Source organism: Strigops habroptila, chromosome 9 (assembly GCF_004027225.2).
Source record: "Strigops habroptila isolate Jane chromosome 9, bStrHab1.2.pri, whole genome shotgun sequence".
In the NCBI taxonomy this organism is placed as follows: domain Eukaryota; kingdom Metazoa; phylum Chordata; class Aves; order Psittaciformes; family Psittacidae; genus Strigops; species Strigops habroptila.
Genome location: NC_044285.2, coordinates 35,460,943 through 35,483,310, shown reverse-complemented (window position 1 = coordinate 35,483,310; position 22,368 = coordinate 35,460,943). Strand labels below are relative to the sequence as shown.

General features: G+C 37.7%; 1 protein-coding gene across 16 annotated transcripts in view; it reads left to right on the top strand.

Annotated features, from left to right (window-relative positions):
* Window positions 1-22,368, top strand: part of TENM1 (teneurin transmembrane protein 1) — a 1,007,752-nt gene that overhangs the window by 775,983 nt on the left and 209,401 nt on the right. For 12 of the 16 annotated variants that reach the window (XM_030497214.1, XM_030497216.1, XM_030497220.1 and 9 more), the window contains one exon: window positions 9,461-9,721. The exons of the other annotated variants lie outside the window; for them this stretch is intronic. In XM_030497214.1, coding sequence (XP_030353074.1) covers window positions 9,461-9,721 — 261 coding nt within the window. The remainder of the gene's footprint in view (window positions 1-9,460; window positions 9,722-22,368) is intronic. 16 annotated transcript variants of the gene reach the window in all.

The window sequence follows — 22,368 nt, the reverse complement described above, 5'->3', positions numbered from 1 at the left end:
CTGAGCAGGGAGGTATGCTATTGATACCAAAACTCCTTCCAGTTTCAACTGTTTTAAGATCCTACAAATTCTATATTTATATACTTGTATATGTTTATATATATCTAATATTTCACACATGTATATGTTTGTGTATATACATAAAGAAGAAAGCAAAAGAAGTATAAAATTAGGTATAATAGTCTGCAAGTGTTAGAGATCACACCAAGAAAGCAATGAATGTGAATTTCAAATTTTGGCTGCATTAGACAGTCTTTTCAGCTGTGGTTGCTTGGGAGGCATGTCAGATATACTTTCAGGATTGATAGCATTTGTGGTCTTGATCCTCAAGGTCTGAACAGGTTGGCTAGCAGTATGCCTGTGTCTGCTTGCTGGGACCATCAGGACTTGGTAACACTGGAAGCTTGCAGATTGGGGTTTATCAAGCTTTTACCTGAATAATCAGAAAGGGTCAAGCATTTATGTTTCCAAAGTAATATGTGATACTTGTTCTGGTTCGTTATGCTTCCTGACTTCTCAAAAATCACAGCATATAGTTCACCCTTTAAAGCCAGGAGTGTCTGTCAAGATTTACGAAGATATTCACTCTTGCTGCTGATGTCTTTTGTCTCTCACTAGCAGCTTTTTCTCTTTTGATTTCCGTTAGCTGTATTCTGCTCTGGATTTCTAGTGGATTCACAACAAAAAGAAAAGAGTATGTATGCAAATCCAGTTTGATGGGTTGGAGAGGGGTGATTGCTTGCATTGGATCTCTTCTTCCTGCTTCACCTTTTTCCAGCCAGGCCCAGCCATGTGCTTGAGGGTAGTGGAACATGGAAGAAGCAGCATCCTACTTCTCTACACACTATTTTCCCAAATGTCCTGCTTGCTTATTTTTCCTAACACTCCTGCTTGTGGGGGTTTGAGAGGAAAGTAAAGCCTTACTTAATTCTGCATCTTACTACTGTGACAGAGTAACTGCGAAAGGCAAAATGCAACATAAATGTACCATTTGCATACAACCTTCTTAGATAAGACCCTATGCTCAAACCAGACAGGTCAAACAGAACGCCTCCTGCTTTGCCCTGAAGGTGACTGTACCCAGGCTCTGAAAGACTGCGGGGGGAGAAGTTGCAGGCTGCAGGGTTTCCAATGGAGGGCAAGAGTCTCCAGCTGAGAGCAGCTCATGGGACCTCACAGCCTAGAAGAAGCTGTTGTCCTGTTTTCCTTGCTTCTGTGATGGCAGCACAGTGACAGGAGCAACTGGTCTTTGGTTCTTGCGCCCAAGACATTGTTCTCCTATTCACTCTGTAAACACACAAGGTGATGCTGGTGGCTGCCTTATACATCACCCTTCCTTTAAGGGACTTTGCCTCTAGGTGCTTAGACCTCTCTGTAATACCTGTTCCATTGCCAATACTTATTCCTAATTTTCAGCATTTTTAACAATTCGTCAGTTGGAATGTGCATAAGTGCCACTTCATCAGTGCAGCCTTGCAGAAACCTTCCCCTCACTTGTGCTGCTTCCTATTTGAAATAACTCATTCACTGAGCATTCACTGAAACTGGCACAATGCAATACCAGCTGCCTGCCTCCAGTTGCTGTCTGCCTCCCATTCATGTCACTTCACAGGAAAATGGGTAGTAGTATCCTTGATACTCTCTGAAGCAATCTTAAAATTACATTAGAGCTTCATACTTCTTGGTGGAAGTTAAGGTGAGGAGCTGACTTACTCTGATAATTCTGACTTTCTGTCAGTTGAATATCCCATCAGTAAAGGGGAACATTTGTGGTAAATCTCTGTTGATAGCATCTTTCTAGAAGTATTTCCATCTTCATGAAGATAGGCACTTGCTAGATGCTTACTCTGAGAGAGTCATAGAGACCTGAAGCCTAAGAGCTACCTTCTTTACCTGATCCACCAGCTTCATAGACTTCACTTCTGGATTCACAGCACTGTAAATTAAACCAGATTTTAGACTTCTGGATTTTTATGTGTGTTGCTTCTAACACAATGTCAGTGAAATTTTTAAAGATACCTGCTTTGTGCATCTTTTATTTTAGAAAAGCTTTGGTGCTCATGTATGTTAAGTCAATGGTTTGACTGGAATTTTAAAAGAGAAACAATTTCATTATTTTTAGATGCGAAAGGTATATTTAAAAAATACTTTATAAACCAGAATCAAAACTTGGTAAAAATTAATTTCTTAAGTTCTGTTAGAAAGTGATACCTGTCATGAAGCCTTTAAGAATGATGTTTGAAGGAAAGTGATTCTGCTTTAAATGTAACTGCATTCAGAAGTTACTACCAGAAAAGCATCTCTGAGTTTAATTCAAGTTTGTAGGGGTATAGGAATAATGTGAGGGTAATTTCACTTTGAAGAATGTTAGTATACAGTTTACACTCTGTTTAATAATTATGTCAATCTTTCTTCTCTTCAGTGCCATAGAGGCTTTGAAAAAAGTTAAAACCACACACAACCTAAACTTTTCCTGTTGAGAATTGTAAATGTGCTGGACTAAAGCTATCAGTACTCTGCTGTTTCTCACACTGTGGTTAATCCTGAGGAAGAGTATTTGTTCATATTAAACTCTTTCAAAGATAAAATGCTCTAGATGATTTGATTCATAGTTCTGCTGTCCTTTGTGAAAGTTTTGTCTTGCTGCCTTTTTTTTTATATATATATGTATAAAGCTGAAGAAAATATATAGACTAAGGCTGTGACTAGCTTTAATTTTGAAAAATTAATTACAAGAAAAAAGGATCCATCATCTTCTGTTTCCCTACATACACAAACGACAAATCTTGTAACTGAAAAATGATTTCAGCACTAAGAAACCTTTAAATTCTTCAAAGAAAATTGTAAAGATTTTCTCTTAGAATAGAGTATTTGGAAACAGAAAATCTTTTCTCTTGAAAATTCTTCATTTCCCAATAGATGTTTTGCATATGGAGAATTAAATTGTAATTGAATGTATTGTAAGCCAAGCTTTTCCAAAGTCTGTTTCAACCGTAGCATTAGAAGAACTTCACAAATGTTATTGAGGTTCTTTCTCATCGTTGATAATTATTTTTCTTTTTTTTTTTTTTTTTTTTTTTAACGTTTGTCTTTAATAGGGTAGAGTTAGTGTGGTCATTATTTGACGTTAAGTAGGTTTCCTTTATCAGAAATTTAGGTTAAATGCTAACTTCTGGTATTTGCTATGATTTTATAACTCTAAAATTCATTAAAAGAAAGATATCTGTGAGTACCTGCAATAAAAATTTCTCTTTAACAGAATCTTGTGAATGGAAGTAGCTCACCTCAGAAAGCCACACTTTAAAAATAGGAAAGGCTGTAGCCAGCAATACTTAAGACGTATTTGAACCCAAGGGATTGAATTCCTAGTCAGTCTAATAAGGACAGAGTTTCTTCCTGAATTAAATTGAGACCCACAGCATCCACATTGTAACTCCAAAAGCCTTCTTTCTGGAATCTTGCTAGTTCCCCTTGAAAAACAAAATCTCTAACATAAAAAATTTCCAATGATCTGCAAAAAGATTATTTTGCTTCTGTGAAGACAGTTTGTCTATGTCCTCACAGGATCAGGATGATTTCCATGCAGAATTTGAGAAGTTCATTTCCTTATTCATGTTGATTTTAATGATAAAAATTAATAACTGAGAACTCTGGGAGCAGTTTTAAAAATAAGTTCAGTCTGCTCCTGTCCTCTTTCTTTAAGCTTAAAGAATTAGTTTGATGAAGAGACTAAGAAGATATTTGCCATGAGGCATAGGTTGGAACCTCATCCTCTGGTTCCCCTGGGGAAGGACTTGAAGAATAGTTTCTTTTTCTCATAAATTTCACAAGCCAAAGAGTTTCCTGCAAGTGCAGCCTGATCCCTTAGCTGCCTAATCTGCAAATTTCATGAAATTCTTTAGTGTTATAGCAGACTGATTCCTCTTCTATTCCTCCTTTATCTGTTATTACTGTTATTTTCAACTTCCTAGCATCTCTGGTGGTAACTGGAGATTACTGGAAGAAAATAAGCTACATAGATAAGGGAACGCAAAGAAAAGTTGAAAACGTGCAATATGATGCGTTCGATAGATAACTATAAAATCTCAAATGGTATCTTTTATGTGCGTATTATTTGTGTGTAATAGGTGTATAATTTTTTATTAAAATAAGTGCAATTGAGAATCTGTTTTGGGCTGTGGTAATAGTTTAATTGGTGATAAACATGAAATTTCTAAAGCAAATTAATAGTCAGTATAATGTGCTTTTGCAAATTAATCGATTTTGGCCTCTTCCTCAATGATTTTCATACAAATGATTATTGAAGCTTGATGTCTTTGAATTATTTTGTCCTAGGAAAGATGTGGCATGTTCTCAACATGGAAACAAGTGAGATCTTGTTTGTGAAATGGGAACCCTTGTAAGTGAAATGGGAACACACAGAGACATTCACAGCTACCTAGCAGGTTGCATTACACGAACAACTTTATGAAGTAGCTTAAGATCTCTGCCTATTTAATTCTCAAGTCCGGTGTACAGCCAGTAAACCGTGGTCCTTAGGTGAGAAATGAGAAATTTCAAGGGCCATTGAACACACTGAATTTAGCAGAGTGCTCAATAGCCCTCAAAATTTCTCATTTAGGAGGGTGCATATGTATTGCTTCCAAAAATGAATGTGAACTTCACTTTCTCCATTTGATTTACATTTCTTCCTCTCCGTCTTCCCTCCCTCCCTCTCTCTCCAAGACTCTTATGCCGTGAGTAGCTGGTCTTCCTTTCTTCTCATTTGGAAACACATACGAGACACATGCTGATTAAACCATTGGCACAAGTTCAGAATGTGAAACAATATGCACAAATTCACAGTGTAATGCTAGAAAATCCCAATCCCTACACCAGTCTCAAAATTGCATGTTTGGGATGTTGTTCCCCTACATTCGCATTACCACTCCTTCAGACACCAGCTGGTGACTAATATAAACATAATGCTATTCAGGTTAATGTTTATTATTTGCCTTTCTGGAATTCCTAACTGTAAGTTGTTGATTGTACTGGTGGCTAAATAAATGCTGTAGCAAATAAATACTTGGTGAGTGTATCTGAGTTTTCAGTAGTGCTCTGTTGGTGAACAAAGTTGGCGCAGCATTAGAGCTGGCTGCCTGTGCAGCTGCCTAATTTTCATATCAACATGAGCACCTTAAATAGCAAAGGCACCATTGCCCAGTGGGGTCAAACTTCTCTTTATCTGTTCATCTCTGAAGATTTTTTTTTTCAGGAAAATTAAGTTGCTTAAAGGTAGAAAGAGATCTGTTAATTAAAATGCTGATTTATTTTTTTAATGCCCTCAGACTTCTTTCCTTTTCTTGATCGTTAGATATTTTACCTTTCTTTATTCTTATCAGTGAGGGATAAAATACTTGTATGTTTAACAGTTGTGTTCCAATAGGCTCCACAAGGCTCCGGAGGTGAAAATCCTGTCGTGATCTTCTGTATGCAACCTTTTTTTCTCTGTCCATAGTTCCTGCAAAAACTTGAATTTCATATTAATATTCCCTCATTTCTCTTGTGGCTATGTCTTTTTGGTAAGACTATATCTATTGTAAACCCACTTGAACTTTATCTCCTTGTGGAGATATGTAGTATTTTAGGTAACAAGGTTAGATATGCAGACTAAAAGCAGCCACTTCCGGAATTCTAAGTGCTTTTCAGAAAATGCATCCCATAGGAGTTAAAATACTACAAAGGCTTGTATACTTAAGAAATAGACTATTAAGGCAATATATTGCATTACACTTCACTTGAATATGAGTTATAGTATTAAAAAGTCACTTTATTTTGCTCCACCAGAACAAAAATTAGCTAAAATACTGAGTAAGTTAACTGCTACATTTTATATTAACATATAGACTGAAGGGTAAATTCTGTGCTGCTTAAACATTTGTGAGATTTACTGGGATCTACTTTCCCCTTGGCATATGCAATTGCCAACAGGGAGAACGTGGGCTGCAGGCTGCTAGGGGCAGCCGTCTGCCTGGAGTGGACATCCATGTGGAGAAGCGCCTGCATCCTTGCTCCCTGAGGCCCTGTCAGCAGTTGACATGGTTCATGAAGTTCTGAGATTTGTAATTATGGGGAAGTTCCTCAGCTGGTGAAAATAGGTAGAAATCTGTTTTGAAGGGGGAGGCTCAGAATATGCTTCTCGAGATCGGAAGGTGTAATGTAGTTGGCAGAGATACGCTGTAAGAACCCTGGGTTGCTGTAGTACTTCACATAAATCTAAGTTAAAAAATTAGAATAATACTGGGTTTTGAGAGAATTTAAAATTAAAAAAAAGTTACAAGTCAGGTTCATTGGGGGTTATTTCTGCAGTGGGGGGGGGGTATATTCTCCGTCAAAATGGAGACCAGTATAAAGGCTGATAATTAATCCTATTGGCTTTCGTATTTCATGAGGAAAGAATTAAGTGTGGTTTTCAATATAAATTGGTCTTGATGTACATCAATAGACTTCCCTCCTTTGGAACTACCTTCTCATTAGCACTTATGAGAAGCACTAAAGACCTGCTAGTGTCTTTAAACACAACTGTCCAAATGTATGAGCCTAATTTACTTCCCTTGAATTTTATATGGTTTTAGCAGCTGAATCTTAATTTTCTTTGATAACATACTTCTTTAAATGGCAGTACAGATTTATTCCTCTTTTTATGTCATCTGCTAAAGCATGTGTTAACCATCATAAATTTTGGATGGAGTGGACAGCCTGGATGGTACCCCTGCATGTGACAAGCCTGCTCATTGCTGGCTGCGAGCTACTTGCCAGCAAGATTTGGCTTTTACCTTTCTTTCAGAGCAGAAGTGCAGAATGTGGAGTGAAGCTCCTGTCACTTTTATATAGTAGCTCAGCTCAGTTAAGCAGAACTTTAAATAGGCTGTTTCACAAGAAAGCATTGACTCATGGCTTTGTTAGTGAAAAATGTTTGGTGAAATAGTGGCATCCACAACCTCAATTTAAATGAACAGCGTAGTCCTTTCAGGGTGGAGTAAAATAAGCCATCTTACATGGTTCAGTCTGTATTTCATTGATACTAGACACTGGGTTAGTAATCTGGGACTGTTGCTGGCTTTTTAATTCCTAGTTTATGTACAAGTCCTTTTTGAAGTTGGTTTATGTGCACCATTTGGAACCATGTTTTGTATAAAGGTGGTTTCATTCGTTTAGTACTCTCAAAAAGAAAGTGAAAATTAGGGATGTAATGCAGCTATGATGTTTCAGTGTTCAACATCAATAGCTTCACTCTTCGTGTCATACAAAGATTTGGTCCATGCTGTCTATTCAACCAAGTGGAGCTTGTTTGTTGTGTATATAATAAATAATGAAAACAATACTTAAAAATAGGGCATTGTATGAGCAACAGTGTTCTTAGTTACATCCAGTAGCTTTCTGCGAGATTGCCTCTGTGTCTCCCATGCCCCATGATCTTTGAAAATCTCAGAAACACGGGCCTTCTCTGCAGACTGAGTGTTTTCTGTTTACCATCTTAGCCACAGGGAAAGGAGAGTTTTTTTCCAGATGGTCTTACAGGTTTCAAAGTCTCTCTTGCAAGCATCTGCATAGGATTGAGAACCAGTAGCATCCAGTCTCATCTTACATTTGTGTCCACAAGTACTGCCCTAAACTACTTTTCCTCCTTCATTCTACCCATCAGCCAAGTGCCAGTGGTGAACAGGCGCCAGAGAACATGAAGAACACTGCATTGTAATGGTAGATAAAGCTTAAATGCCAAATATTCCCTCTACTGCAGAAGCTACGCAGCTGCTTCTAGGCATCTTGACTGTTTTCTCTAGCTGTCTCCATCAAAACTCATAGTCAGCCTTGAGGCATTTGCACGTCTTGGAGAACAGAGCTAGTGAAGGTGGCCTGTGTTGCCGCTTCTCAAGTGTAGGGCTGAGATCAGGTCCTCCTCCTGTGAACAAGGGGAAGAGATCAGAGAGGTAATGGAACACTGTGGAGGGCCCCCACATCTGTCTTGTGGCTCCAAAAGGAGCAGTGGAGGCTACTGCTGCTGGGACAGGCCAGCCAATGCTGTGACAACACCAGGGCAACAGGGTCACCTTCCAGGACTCTTGCACTGGGAAGTGTGGCCATGGCCACTTCTTTCTGTTTGCTGCCCACCTTCTTCCCCAGCCTGAGCTGAAAACCAGCCTGTGTGGGCTGTCGCTACAACTGAGACCTTAAGGAATCTTTTGATGGAAAGATACACAGAGATAGATGACTTTAAAATTGAGCATGTTCTAGTTTAGCTTTTTTTTTTGTAGATTTTGGTCGATACCTTCAAGAAAATACCAGGGCTTTTTGTTATTTGGGAGAGCATGCTTAAAATAAGAACCATTCCTGTCACTGGCTGGTAAGTGGATTAGTTTGGCAAATTAAAGCTTTAGTTAGGATGGCAGTAGAAGAGAGTGTTTGTCCTCAGTCTCTATCAATGAACTCTTGTCTCCAGTGTTTCTTTTCTAGAAATTGAAAGAATACCGTATGCATGTTTGATATTGTATTTAGTCTCTCAAGATGGCATCCCAGGTCTGCTGTTCAATTAGGGAGTGTAGTTCTCTAATCCTTATTTAATTAGAACTCCTTGTCTTACTCCCTAGGAGTTGCATTTGTAATTGAATTCTCACAAGTGAGAATATGCAGAGGCTACCTCAAAGGGAAGTTGTAATTTGCTGATGTGTGTTACTTACCTGTAGTTCTTCGAGAATGTTTCCTCTGCATATTCACATGATGGGTTCTGTCCATATTCTGTTTGTCACTGGAATTCTACTGCCCTACAGTTGCGGTGTTTAGTAAGAACTAAAGTATGACTGAAGTGTGGAGCACTGTACAACTCTTTAAAATCTCTGATCACTTGGTGTCGTCAGATGGCACTTGTACAGTCCTAGTAGTCACAGCTCTTCTAGGAAGTTCCTGTAGGTCACCAGCACTGGAGAACCAAAACCCACTGGTGTGAATATGCAAGGACAGCACTCTCAAAGAGCAAGTCAATGGTAAGTTCCTTTCTTTGTCTTCAAATATTTCAAATGTTATTTTGTACATTCCCCATTTGCAAATTTGCCATGCTTTATTGAGATTAATTTTAGAGCTGTTGACTTTCTGGCAAAAACCAAGGAAGTGTCTGAATTGTAAGTACTCCAGTTGTAAATTGATGTACTACTATCAGCATGTGGGTATGTACACATATTTGAGCTATAATATATTTCTATCAGACAGAAAAGCACAATTACAGTGCAATATTATATATTTTTGAGTTGCACACTTTTAGTTGTATTATACTTAAAGCAGGTTAGATAGCAGAGTGAGTCACTTACAGAAGAAAGTCTTCTAATAGTATTAACCATGTTAATTCTCAAAACTGATTCTCCAAAGAAAACCAAAGGTATATTGCTTTTCACTTCTAAATTTTTTTCTGAACTTTTGTTTTTTCCAGACATGGAATTCTGTGAGACTCCCCATGTTCTGTGCTCTGGCTATCAAACAGATTTACACGGTGTAGCTGAGCACAGTTACCCACTAGAGGTGGGCTCAGATGTGGATACTGAAACAGAAGGTGGTGCGTCCCCGGATCATGCCCTGAGGATGTGGATGAGGGGGATGAAATCAGAACACAGCTCCTGTTTGTCAAGCCGGGCAAACTCAGCATTGTCCCTCACTGACACTGACCATGAAAGGAAGTCTGATGGGGAGAATGGTAATAAAGAAATGCATCTAATGTATTGAATAGAAGTAGTAATTTATTTGAAATTTTCTTCTTCTACTTAATTTTTATTTTCCTTTTTTTTTTGTTTTGTTTTGTTTTCTTTCTTTCCCCCCTTCCTTTTTAGGTCTTTCTGTTATAAGAAAGGTGAAAGGGCTGTTCGGTATGTGTGTTGCAATTATAGTGTAGATGGAAAATAAGTCAAAAAATGAAACAGTGCTTTTGTTAAAAAGTCATTCTTCTAGAGACTATTTACTGTCCTATGTTCTCCATTTTTATGCCATAGGACATTTATCATTTGAGTTTAGTGGCCTATGAATTAGATTCTAAAATAAATCTATATGTGTACATTTATGTCATGTTTTGTGTAGAACTGATCCGGCATGTGCTGGCTTCTGGACATAGCTTTAAGACTCTACAGCCAGGTGACTTCAGAAAGACAACCTGGAATCCTAAATGCTCTTTTTACCTCTAATTTCGAGCTACACCTGAAGACATGCCCTTATCAGCAGGGCAGATTGAACAGGTCTTCATCATCTCAGTTCTGTATTTCTCTGTATATGGAGAGTGGGTTTTGGAGTTAGGTTTTGCAGGGAGGTTGTAGTTTGGGGTTGGGTTATTATTTTGTTGGTTTGTTTTAAAAGAAAAAATACTCTCTTTCAGGATCCTAAAAGGATAAAAATAAGTAAAACTTTTTTTTTTTTCTTGTGGTTTAGCGTGTCAGAGAAGGGAGAAATGTGTATTTAATTAAGTAACACGGGGGAATTAATAATTTTTTATCCCTGTATCAAAATTGATGAAAATGTGCTCTAGATGTTTCCTGAAAGAGTATAGGCAGTAAACAAATTTATCATGCTTAAGATCAACGTGCTTACCTCATATTTTAATTTCCGTGTTTAATAGCTACATGTTATGGCAGGTCTGTATGGCAGGTCTCAATGTAATTAAATACGTATTTTTAAATGGATAAGAGATAGGGGAACCAGAGAAGGTGGCAGATTGACACTTTGGTGTTGACAGTGATACAATTTAGTAGATCTGTAATCATAAGATGAAAGTCAGTTCCATCATGAATGTCATTTCTATAGTTATGTGTTACAAATCTGTCAAACACGAAGCTGGTAATTTAATTACAATTTCATCTGCTTGTTTGTCAATACTAATGATAATGTCCAATATATGTTCAAAGACATTAAATTATTTGAATGAGTTTTAAAAAAAAAAGGTTTTATGGCACAGCTCGTTTTTAATTAAATAATCCTTTGTGGGCTAAGCATTCTGCGCTGTCACATTGCATTGTGTCGCTAGAATCTGTTAATTTTCAGATGCCACCCATTTGCAGGATAGCCAGTGGATGACTGCCTTCTAGCTTCCTGCTTCTGCCACGTTGTGTGGGGGTCCATTCCCTGGAAAGTGTTGTTGCATAGGGGTTTTTTGTTTGGAGTTTTTTTCAGGTTTTTTTTTTTTTTTTTTCCTAAGACATTTGGTTTTAGACAGTGACTGAAGGAATTAAATCTGGTCTGCCTGGAACTGGCTGTCCTTAACTATGAAAGTGGTTTAAAGGGAATGCTACCTGAGAAAGGAATGTGCATACTTGTACCCTTCAGGCTAAGAAATAAACGTGGTCACTTATGTTTTGAGGTGCTGGGAAGCCAGTGTATTGAAGGTCGATTAAGCATATACCCAAGTTATGCGTTTCAGTCTGGAATGCAGTGGTGCAGCTGGGTATTTGTGATGTTTTGCTAGCCGTGCAAGTTACACTAAATAAGTCATGCTATAGATAAAAATTATTGTAGGTAGTAAAGGAAATGCTTTTGTTACCTTCATCATCCTACATGGACATGGTAGCAACCACGGGTTAAGTGTTGTTAAGGTAGAGGCACATGATCATTGTGCTTCACCAACAAAGAACAGAGTGGTTCCGTCTAAATGTTTGTCTCAGAGAATTATTTTAATTAAACTTATTTCCTACATGGTCTAGAATAGAACAGAATAGTCCTTTTGCATGTGGCTTTAAATGGGGTTCCTTGTAAGCTTTGTAACATTTTTTTAATCAGGGATTCATGCTTTAGGTACTTGAACACAAATTTTAACTAAACAGTTGGGAGATGAAAGTGAGGGCAAGACTGAGCTGGAAGAGAAGGAAACTGAGAGCGCAAGATCATTTGAACTCTTTTAGTTGTCTCCAGGCAGGGTCGACAGAGCAGGTATCAGTGCTTCCTGTGGTGTTGAGTCATTATAATAATTACTGTCTTGAAAGTTCATATGGATAAATTTGAAGATAGTGATGGTTCAAGCAGTATTCAGGTACATTGCCTAGTACTAGTACTTCACAGGTAAATTCACAGTCAAGATTCCTGATCCGGAGAGCAGTGTGTTTTCCATCTGGGTAGGCACTCAGTAACAAAGCAGTCTTTTGAGTACAGAAGTTCATAAATCTCTACTTAAATGAAGTAATAGATGGCCCATCTTTCTGTTTCTATGCAGTCATTTGTTCCAGCGGCTTTTTCAGAGAGCCACAAGTGTCATGTTTGTCCTTGTCAGTTCCTGCCATGGAAGTAGACTTTGTGCCAGCAAGTAACTTCTCTGGTGTGAAAATGGGTGAGCACAGACCAGTTGCGGGAAGTTCATGAAATGCTAGTTTCCATGATACTGTCTAATTGCTGTAAAAATAGATATTTAGAAACTGGCTTTCAGAGGGCATGTGAACACAGCTATTGCAGTAAAATTAATGAGGAAGGTACAGTTGTTGCATTGTTTGAGAACACTAATTGCTGTTATCGTCTATGTCTCATAGAGGTCAATTGGTTTTTGTTGTTGGGTTTTGGGGTTTGGTTTGATTGTTTGGTTTGGTTTTTTTTCCCCTCTATGAGCATTCCCTTTTTCCTGTATTCTGCTGCAAATGCAGAATAGCCTTTTTTGTGGTGACATTAGGACAACTGTGTGTAGACCATGGCAGACCTGCTGTCGGGACATTTTTTTGCATTACATTGATCTGAAGCAAATATACTTCTGCAAATTCTATTTAGATATTCCTTGAGTTTCTGATATTCATTCAAAGCTCTATCAGGAGGTTCCCTGACAACAGGATATATGCTTCATTATGTATTCTGAGTAGCCCAGTTTGAGAATTTGTTTGAGGTTTATTTTCCTTCATAGACACACCAACTCTGTCATAATCACTGTTTAAACATTTGGCAGGTTGTTTTGGCAGCGTTGAACAGATTGTATGAAACACCAACATTCCCATTTAAATTAGTGTTGTCAATGTTGATGGCAACTAATAATAGCCTATTAGTGCACAGCCTGCCTTTGGCTTTGCCTGAGGCTAAGCAAAATATATATTAACTGCGAGTAATGAATGACCAGTTTCTTGGGGATCATTGCTTATCTCTGATATAGTATAAATAGCTCTATTTAAACATGAACAGTGTTACTCTACAGTATATGGATGTAAATTTCAGACAGAAACACTGCAGAATATCAAAACCAGTTAATTTATTCCATTGAAGAAGATTACATCTACCCTCACTTCACTGAAACAATGGTATCTGGTATTGCAGCATATCAGAACATTGAGTTTAGTGGTTTAGTCTGCCACATTACTGAGCTGGCAAATTTATTTATTTCCATATTTTTCTGGAATGAAGTTATGCTCCAGGAGAGGCTACAACCCTGATCTACAAAAAGAGCAGTTTTCAGACATATAGCTCAAACTACCTCATGGATCTGCATCCCACACTAGCTAGTGTACTAAAAGGACTGCAGCCCATTTTGTACCCTTGGACTCTTCCCCATTAAATTGCCAATACAGTTCTTACGTGCAGTTCTTAAGTTTTGCTTTGCATGATGTCAGTGCAGCTTGAAGTGATTATTTTTACCCCAGGTACATTCATAGAATCATAGAATCAAGCAGGCTGGAAAAGACCTTTAAGATCATCAAGTCCAACCATTACCCCAGGACTGCCAAGACCACCACTAAACCATGTCACCGAGGGCCTCATCTAGATGCTTTTTGAACACTTCCAGGGACAGTGATTCCACCACTTTCTTGGGCAGCCTGTTCCAATGCCTGATCACCCTCTCTGTGAAGGAATTTTTGCTAATATCCAGTCTAAACCTCCCCTTGTGCAGCTTGAGGCCGTTACCTCTATTTGCTAGTACTGAGGATTTACAAAACTTTTGTCCATTTGAGCTTCTAGAAACCAGAAGAGTCCTTGTCCTGGCTTCAGCTGTAACAGTTATTTTTCTTCCTAGTAGTACAGCTAGTGCAGTGCTGTGTTTCGGCTTCAGTCTGAGAATAATGCTGATAACAGACCGATGTTTCAGTTGTTGCTAAGTAAGTGCTTAACCTGATCAAGGGCTTTTCAGTCTCTCATGCTCTGCCAGTGAGGAGGGACACAAGAAGCCAGGAGGGAGCAGAGACAGGACACCTGATCCAAACTAGCCAAAGAGGTATTCTATATCACAGCACGTCATGCCCAGTATATAAACTGGGGGGAGTTACCTGGGAGGGACCGATCACTGCTCAGGTTGGGCTGGGTATCGGTCTGTGAGTGGTGAGCAATTGTGTTGTGCATCACTTCTGTTTTCTGAGCTTTCTTTTCTTCTCTTGCTGTTTCCTATTATTATTATTCTTGTTGCTGGTATTCTTTCTATTATCACTAGATTTTACTTTATTTTAGTTATTAAACGGTTCTTATCTCAACTCATGGTGTTTACATTCTTTTGATTCTCTTCCCTGCCCAGGGCGGGGGGGCGGTCTTGGAGTGAGGAAGGGGAGGAATGAGTGAGTGGCTGCATGGTACTTAGCTACCATCATGCCATGCCATAATCCATTTTTGAGCCAAGTTTGACTTGTTTGCATCACCTCTTACACCTACAACATCACACCTGAAAGCTAATGTGCAACTTGAGCCATTTCTACAATAACACTATTTTTAGCCTGGTTTAGGTTGTCACATTGTTTTGAAGTACTTTAAAGGCTGACTTGTTTGGTTTACTCCTGACGTGTACTTAGATGTTCTTAGACAATTAGTTACTCTTTCTCTACTAAGTAGTGAGAACCACTAGCAGAGTACTGGGCTCCCAGTGCTGGAGGAGTGAACTGTGAAATGCACGCTCAGTCTTGGAGCCAGATTTGTGTTCAGTTCCTTTAGCTAAATTATTTTATGACAACTGGGTATTGGCTATAGTTCACAGCAGTTTCTTCGAGATTTGTATCAAGAAATTAGGGTGTTAGTGCAGGCTTAAATACCACTAGACTGGTCATGGAATATAGCTTTAGAGTGCTTGAGATCTGGCATGGGGATTTTTTTTTAATAATGTATTTTTCTCTTTAAAAACAAAGCAAGGGTGTGGGGAGGACACAGCTAGAAAAAAATGTAGTTGTTTCCTTTTTCGCACAGAAATTATTGTGAAACTTCTTTCTTAACATCAGTGTACAGGATCAGATTCTATTTGGAACAATAATTTTAATAAAATCAATAATTTTAAACAGCAGACTGCAAAGATAGAATAATAATATTAGCCATATATTAGTAATAGATGTAGTAGAAAAATTAGCGGCTTACAGATCAAAGCTGAGTTTAATGTCATAGGCACATGAAAGATTAATCTTGTGTAACTTACCTACATATTTGTTTTCTGCTCTGGAAGCAGTCGTCCATTTAACAGAGCTTTTGACTTTCCCTAAATCTCTGAGATTTTTTTCACTTTGCTTCCTGGGCAGATAGGCGACTTTTGGGCAAGTCACCTCAGCACTTTGCACTTCAGATTCAGTATCTGAACATGATGTGTAAAAGGGATAAAGATGCTTAATTAGTAAAAGAAATACTTGAATTGTATTTCTCATACACTATATGAGAAACGCAGCTTTGTGAATGCTGTAGTTATTCAGACATGGGGAGGATTTAGCTAAGGACGAGGTTCCCATTTAATTTATAGTATGTGTCAATAAACCTACTGTGATTCACACCTGTTTAAATTAGACTTGAATTTGGCTCTTCATAAGTGTCTTGTGTTTAATGTAAGAAAGTGAGAGTATTGGGATTAATGTTGCTATTATTTACTGTTATTTTGTAAACAAGCCAGGCATTAAGCTGATCTCTAGCTTTCTCATTTCTCCAGGAAATTATTACCAACAGCTACATTATAATGACAATACACACTCTGAGAAGTATGCATGTAACTGACTCTCTATGTGGGATTGTGTTTCGTAATAACAATGGCTGTATCTGAAGTATTTCCATTAGCTCCCATCCTGTCACTCTCTATTTACAATGGTGCAATTAAGAAATTGAGTTACAAATTTGCAAGTGGAACAGTTAGGTCAAATATGTGTCGGTAGCCTTGGGTGTATAAAGGTAAACATCAGTCTTAATCCCATTCTATATGTGCCATTTAATATTTTTCTCTACATTCCTGTTGTGCTTTATTTTGCCTTTTTATCGCAGCATGGATTGAATTCATGTTTGTATATTCCTGTCTCTTGGATGATTTTAGTCACTTAATAGAGCAACCTCATCACTTAAACAAAATACAAAGACCTCTTGATGAAATTCCTTCAACTTCTGGAGTTTACTATAGCTTGTCAGATATTTGATATATGATACTCTCAGATATTTGACAGAAAAGGACCACTAATCTTCCCTTTAAAAAAAAAAACCCAAAAACAATAAAACAGGCTTTTTTTTGCTTCTGTTGTGGGTTGGGGTTTTTTTCTGTTAGTGTTTAGATGGTATTTATGTTGGTTGCTTCTGCTGTTGTTTCAAAGAAGCCTCCTTAGTGTTGGAGGAAGCTCATCAATCTGTGCAGTAACATAGCAGTGCCTTTGCAGAGCGCTGGAGTATGCATGGACATTGTAACTGCTCAGCTGTAGTTGTTAGTAGCATAAGATGCTTTTGTTGACCTCAGAGAGGTTCCTTTGGAGATGTTACTGTCTCACAGGAAGCATGTAAGTTATCTGAATTGCTTTGGGTGAGTGTGAGATGCTTCTGTAAGCACTGTAACATCACCTCAGTTGTAGTATCATGGAAGTTTTGCATTAGTGCCTTTAGTATTTAGGCCATTTATCAAATTGCTCATATATGGAAATTCAGGCTAATGAAGAGTTGTTGTTTGTCCACATTGTAGGGAAAAGTCTGCCTTAAAAGGCTTCTGACAGGAGCAGTACATCTGCATATCTGCTATTTTTATCTTTACAGTTTTCATATGGTATATTAAAATCAATACACAATGTTAAAACATTTCCTTTCTTGTGTTTCTCTTTTAGGTACAATGAACACTAATTTAAAGGCAAATATCAAACAGTATTTAATACTTTACATTAAAGATAATGAAACAGTATCTGGAATATAGCAGAAGTGTTTTTCTATTCCATAATCCAAGTGACCTTTGCTTACTAAAAAGTATCTGTGCATTTGCTTAAGGTTGTGTAATATTTTTAGTCCTGCAGTTTTGTTTTCTTTCATGGCTAGCTAAAGAGGGGAAGGAGGGAGGGAAGCTTGAGGAGAACAGCCAGGTCTAATTTTTATCTCAGAAATTAGTAACTTGGCATTAAAGCTCAAAAAAAAAATTGCTTGGCTTTCCTCGTCTGTGTTAGCAGAAAGGATAGTGGATGTGGCTTAACACAAGGACATCTCTGCACTAGTATACTGCTGGGAACAGTTCCATTCTAAACAATCATCATGTCTATTCTGATGTTTTATTTATGTTGTTTTATTATGAAGTTTATAATATCTTTTATTTCTCATCTCTTTTGGTTAAAATTTAAAATGTATTAGAAGATCAGAAATCTGATTTACAGAAACAACCTACAGTCATATTTTATATGTATATCATTTGGAATAAATGATTTATTTTGGCTTAATACTAGTTTTGTTTAATGCTTATTTTGAAATATAAGCAATTCTCACTTATATATCTTAAAACTGTAAATGTTCCTGACAGTTGGAACCTGGTTTTCATCAGTTTGGGATGTTCTTCTGAAAGCTGCCAGTGGAACATCAGGAGTGTGAAATAAGGCTAACAGGAAAACTTGTGAACTATGATCATAGAAGATTATAGATAAGGCTACTAGATAAATAAGATCAAATTACTCTTATTTGGCTCCTTATACCCTCAGGCAGTATGGTTTTAAATACAAAGCTATCTAGAGCTTTTTCCTTCCAGTAGCAAAATGCTTTTCATCCATTCCAAACTGTAATACTCTAAGTGAGATAAAAAGAAGGGATCTAGCAAATGAGTACAGGATTGGTAGAAAAGTGGAAAATACTGACAAATTATCCTTTTAGGGTCTAGCAAGGTTTAATCTAAATATAATTTCTTCTTGATAGTATGAGATCTTGTAAGAATTTATTGTCATCCTACCGTGGATGACAAAAGATTGTTCATTCTTCCTTTTCAGCCTTTTTTTTTTTTCCATTTTACCCATTTAATTCATTGTGTATTAAATTACCTGAGAAAGTCTAATCTTCCATTTTCGAATTTGTTAGTATTTCATTTTCTCTTGGGTTTAGGAGTAAGATGAAGATCAGCATGAATCTGTATTATTCAGTTACAAATATTAGCATATCCTCATCTTACAAATGGAGAGTATTGACAGTAGCAAATGGGTTGGGTCAGACCATCCAGAAGAAATGCATAAAATCGAGAAAGTGGCTGCTTCCTATGGTTGCAAGCTTCATAGTCTTCTAAAAGTGAAAGCTAAATGAAACATCTGAGACTGTTTCTTATTTCTGCAATAGAAAGTAGGATATAAGTGGCAAGTTGTGTATGAAGTGGTAGAGAATAATGCAGATTTGAATATTGCTTGTTTCAACTTGCTTTCATATACAGGTCTTTTAGATATTAATTTTGTTTTCTTCTGTCATACCTAGCTCTACACTCTCACTTTGTATCTTGTAATGTGAGCATAAGAGGAATTGTGTATAATTAGCTCTTCTAGAATATGGGTCTTGGAGCACGGAATAATTCCTGCAGGCTTCTTCCTCTCCCTAACATGTTTTTGAGTAATATTTTAATTAGTCACATTTGATGACTAATTATATTGCCAATGTTGTTTCTTTATCTTAACTTTCTACTCCACATGATTTGCAATGTAGATTTATACAGTGCTTCACAACGCTGACTTTCAATTGAGCAGCACATGTCAGCAGCTGATCCTAAGTTACTCACCATGAGATGTATTGGCAGTACAGAGAAGCAGCCCTTTGGGCATCAGACACCAAATGTTGTAAAGTAACTATGTTCCTTTGCCTTGGGTGTTATCCAGAAAAGGAGCTGAGGAAAGTCAGTGATCTGGAGGTTCCTTTACTCCATGAAAGCACACTTCCTAAAAGGTTTATATGTGGGAGGAAATGCCTCGAAGTGAGGATGGCTTAGGATATCAGGTCAGGGTTGTTCAGCTCTGTGGCTGGAAACCTTGCTAAAAGCTACCAAAAGTGTGTAAGAAACCCAAGGAACATACAGTTAAGGGTACTTCTAAGCTGTATATAGCATTTATTATGGTTCATAGCATTCCTTCCTCCCCACCTCATCAGTTTTTTACATTAGAGGGATTTTATGTCTTCTCTGACATCGTTAGAAATGTGATCAAGATGGCATGGTGCACAGGAACTAAAAGAAGCAGCAGCATCAGTATTTTAACTACAGGCAAGTTAAGAGAGAAATGTGTGTATTTATTAAATGTCCTCCTATCTCCAAATGATATGCGTGTTACACAAGCGTGAACACATGAATACCAATGATTTTGCATTGCCTTGACTACAGCTACTAGGCTTTCTCCCTTTTTTTTCTTTCTCTGAAGATCCCATATAGTTTTAGCATTGGTTATGCTAATAAATACTGCAGAGTATAACTCCAGTTTGATGCAGCCAATGTTGTCTTTTCTTAGGGGTATATTTGTGGAACAGTTGAATGTTATTGATGAACTATTAATTTCCTTTTGGCTTTTGAATCTAGTCATTGTAATGAGCATTACCAAATGTTGCTTTGGGCTTGTTTACATCAATGTAGCAAGCATGTCACTTGCTTTGAAGCTGAAATGAATTCACATTTGTAAATGAGCTTGGAATATTTCATGGTGGTTTATTCTTGTCTGTTCCAAAATATTGTTACATTTCCTATCAATCAAGTACCATGGCCAAGGAAGAGTTGAAGGTATATTTCCTATAGGAATGAGTGAGGCCATTTCTTTAATTAACCTGATTTTAAAGATAGTTTTCTTGGGGTGTGGTGTGTTTGCCTATAGGATCTTCAGCATTTTGTCTCTCCACTTAGCTGGAACTCACTGGTGGGTTGTTTAGCATCCACAACAGTATTAAGCATCTCTGTCTTATGCTGTCAAGCAATGCCTTTGTCTTAGGGAAAGACAGCAAGCAAAAAGGGGACTTTGTGCCACGAACACATGCCGGGTTTTCCATAATTAGTCAGTGGAATAAAACACGTTTAATTGAAAAGGTATTATTCATATATTTCAGCTTTTAAACTGCAATATGATTTTCCCTCTCTGCCTACAATTATTTTTAAATGTAAAATGTAAAATATGAATTCATACATGGACTTTGTATGTACCAAAGCCATGGTAAGTGTTGTTTGGATTTGAGTGCCCTTCTCATTGCTTTGTCAAACAGCAATTTCAAGTGGCACTTTTGTTTTCTGAACATTATATTTGATTAATTTTTCCCGAAAGAGTGCTTTTGAGATAGCAGACTTTCTTGTTTTGTCCAGTCATGCTCCTTCAGAACAAGTATTTCACTGTTTGTTGAAGTGGTGGAATCATAATGCATGCTTTGAATTCATGTTTTTCTGCATAATTTGGTATAAGCACAGTTGCGCAATTGGAAAGTATCTGATGAAGTTTCCTTGAATCATACTGGATTTGAATCTGCTTGAACTGTTGATGTTGAGATCACATAATAGAGCTGCTTGCTAGTCATGCATTGTCAATGGGATCCGATGAGCAGTGCAGTATTTAGCTTGGCACTAGAGATTTTTCATTTTTCAGCCTGAATGAGACTGAAAGAGCCACCCCATCCTTCTGTGGTGTAGTGAGAGAAGAGGTAGAAGCTGCTGTTCTGAGAAGATGCCACCCTTAGTTGTTAACGGTGGATGTTTGCTCATACAGTTGCTGCAGTTGGGGTTCTGCCAAGTTGTTGCTGTCTTTTGGTGTCTTTTCAGTGCCAGTGGTGTATGGGATGCTGCAGTCCTGAGATATCTGCCTACTTTAGTAGGAAGACAATGTGAGAGATGATCTGTGGTGCAGGTGCACAAGGAAGCCTTTGCATTCCACCTCTCCCTTGTCCCGGTTCAGCATCAAATTACTTCAGGGCTTTGTGTCTTTTTCAAAAATCCTCAGTCCTTCCCAATCCCGGCTCAGGAATTGGTAAAAACACACTATTCCAGTGCTTCTCCATTGCTTCAATAAATTGCTTTGTGTTCTGTTTTGTGTGAGTCTGTGAGCTAGCAAGTGCTGGTGAGCACTTGTGAAGATGGGCACAGTGGCTGCAGTCTGCCCGAATGTTTTTCTTCTAGAGCATCTGTAATTATTCACCATTTAGCATTGCAGTTCTTCCTTTCTAACCAGGGCACTGCCCAAATGCTTTTTTGTGATGTGCTCAATGTGTCTACAGCTATCTTTTATGTCTTTGCCCATGGGGAAAAAAATAATTGAGTCATTCTTCCTCAAGCCTGCATGACTGTGTGTTCAGTCAGTGCAATGTTCATCTCGACATTCCTATTGATGGTTGCATTGATTATTTTTATTCTAGCCTGTGATTCTGTCTCCATTCTGGCTTTTTAACTTTTATAGTTCACTTCCTTTTGAGCAGCAAATTCAGCTGTGTTTGGTTTTGTGCACAGTTTGTTACAAATATAATCTCCTGAATACAGAGTTCTCCATAGTAGCTAATAACCTACAGTACTTGAAAGCTCCTTTTTCTTTTTATAACCTGTCTTTTTTCCAATACATTTTCTGATTACTGCACTACAGTTCAATTTTTATTGGATCATTTTAGAGCACAATAATTCATTTTTGATCTCTAGTACCTCTTGTCCATGTCTAAAGTGGTCCACATTATTTCAGTCACTCATTTTTGTTTACATCTTTTCTCTGAAGACAGTCCTCTGCTTTGTGTCTCGAAATATCTTTCTGGCTGGCATCACCATTCTAGTCTTGTGTTACCCAATTTCCTTTTAATACAAAATCAAATAGAAAGCATTTTCTGTATTTTATCGGCCAACTACAGCAGAATTTTCAGAGCTTTCTTGTAGGTATCTTACAACTGGTTGGTGACTAATAATGGCAAAACCCATAAATCACAAAGATCTGGAAAGTAAAAGGGGGGGGGAGGTAGAAATACTTGTTATACTGAATGCATTTTTAAACAATACTACAGCTGTACATACACTACAATAAAAATGTTTATATGCAATTACTTTAGAATTTAAGCAATGCTTAGTAATGTTAAATATAGAGCCACAATTAAGTAAACAGTCTAAGTCAATTGAGGTTTTGCGTAAATCTTTGTGAAAGCCTTTGTTCATTCATTGCTTCTATAATAGATTAGAACCATTAGCTACCTTCTGCTTGGGAAAAGGGAAAAAAACAAAACACGTTTTCCTTCACATTGCAGCAAGCT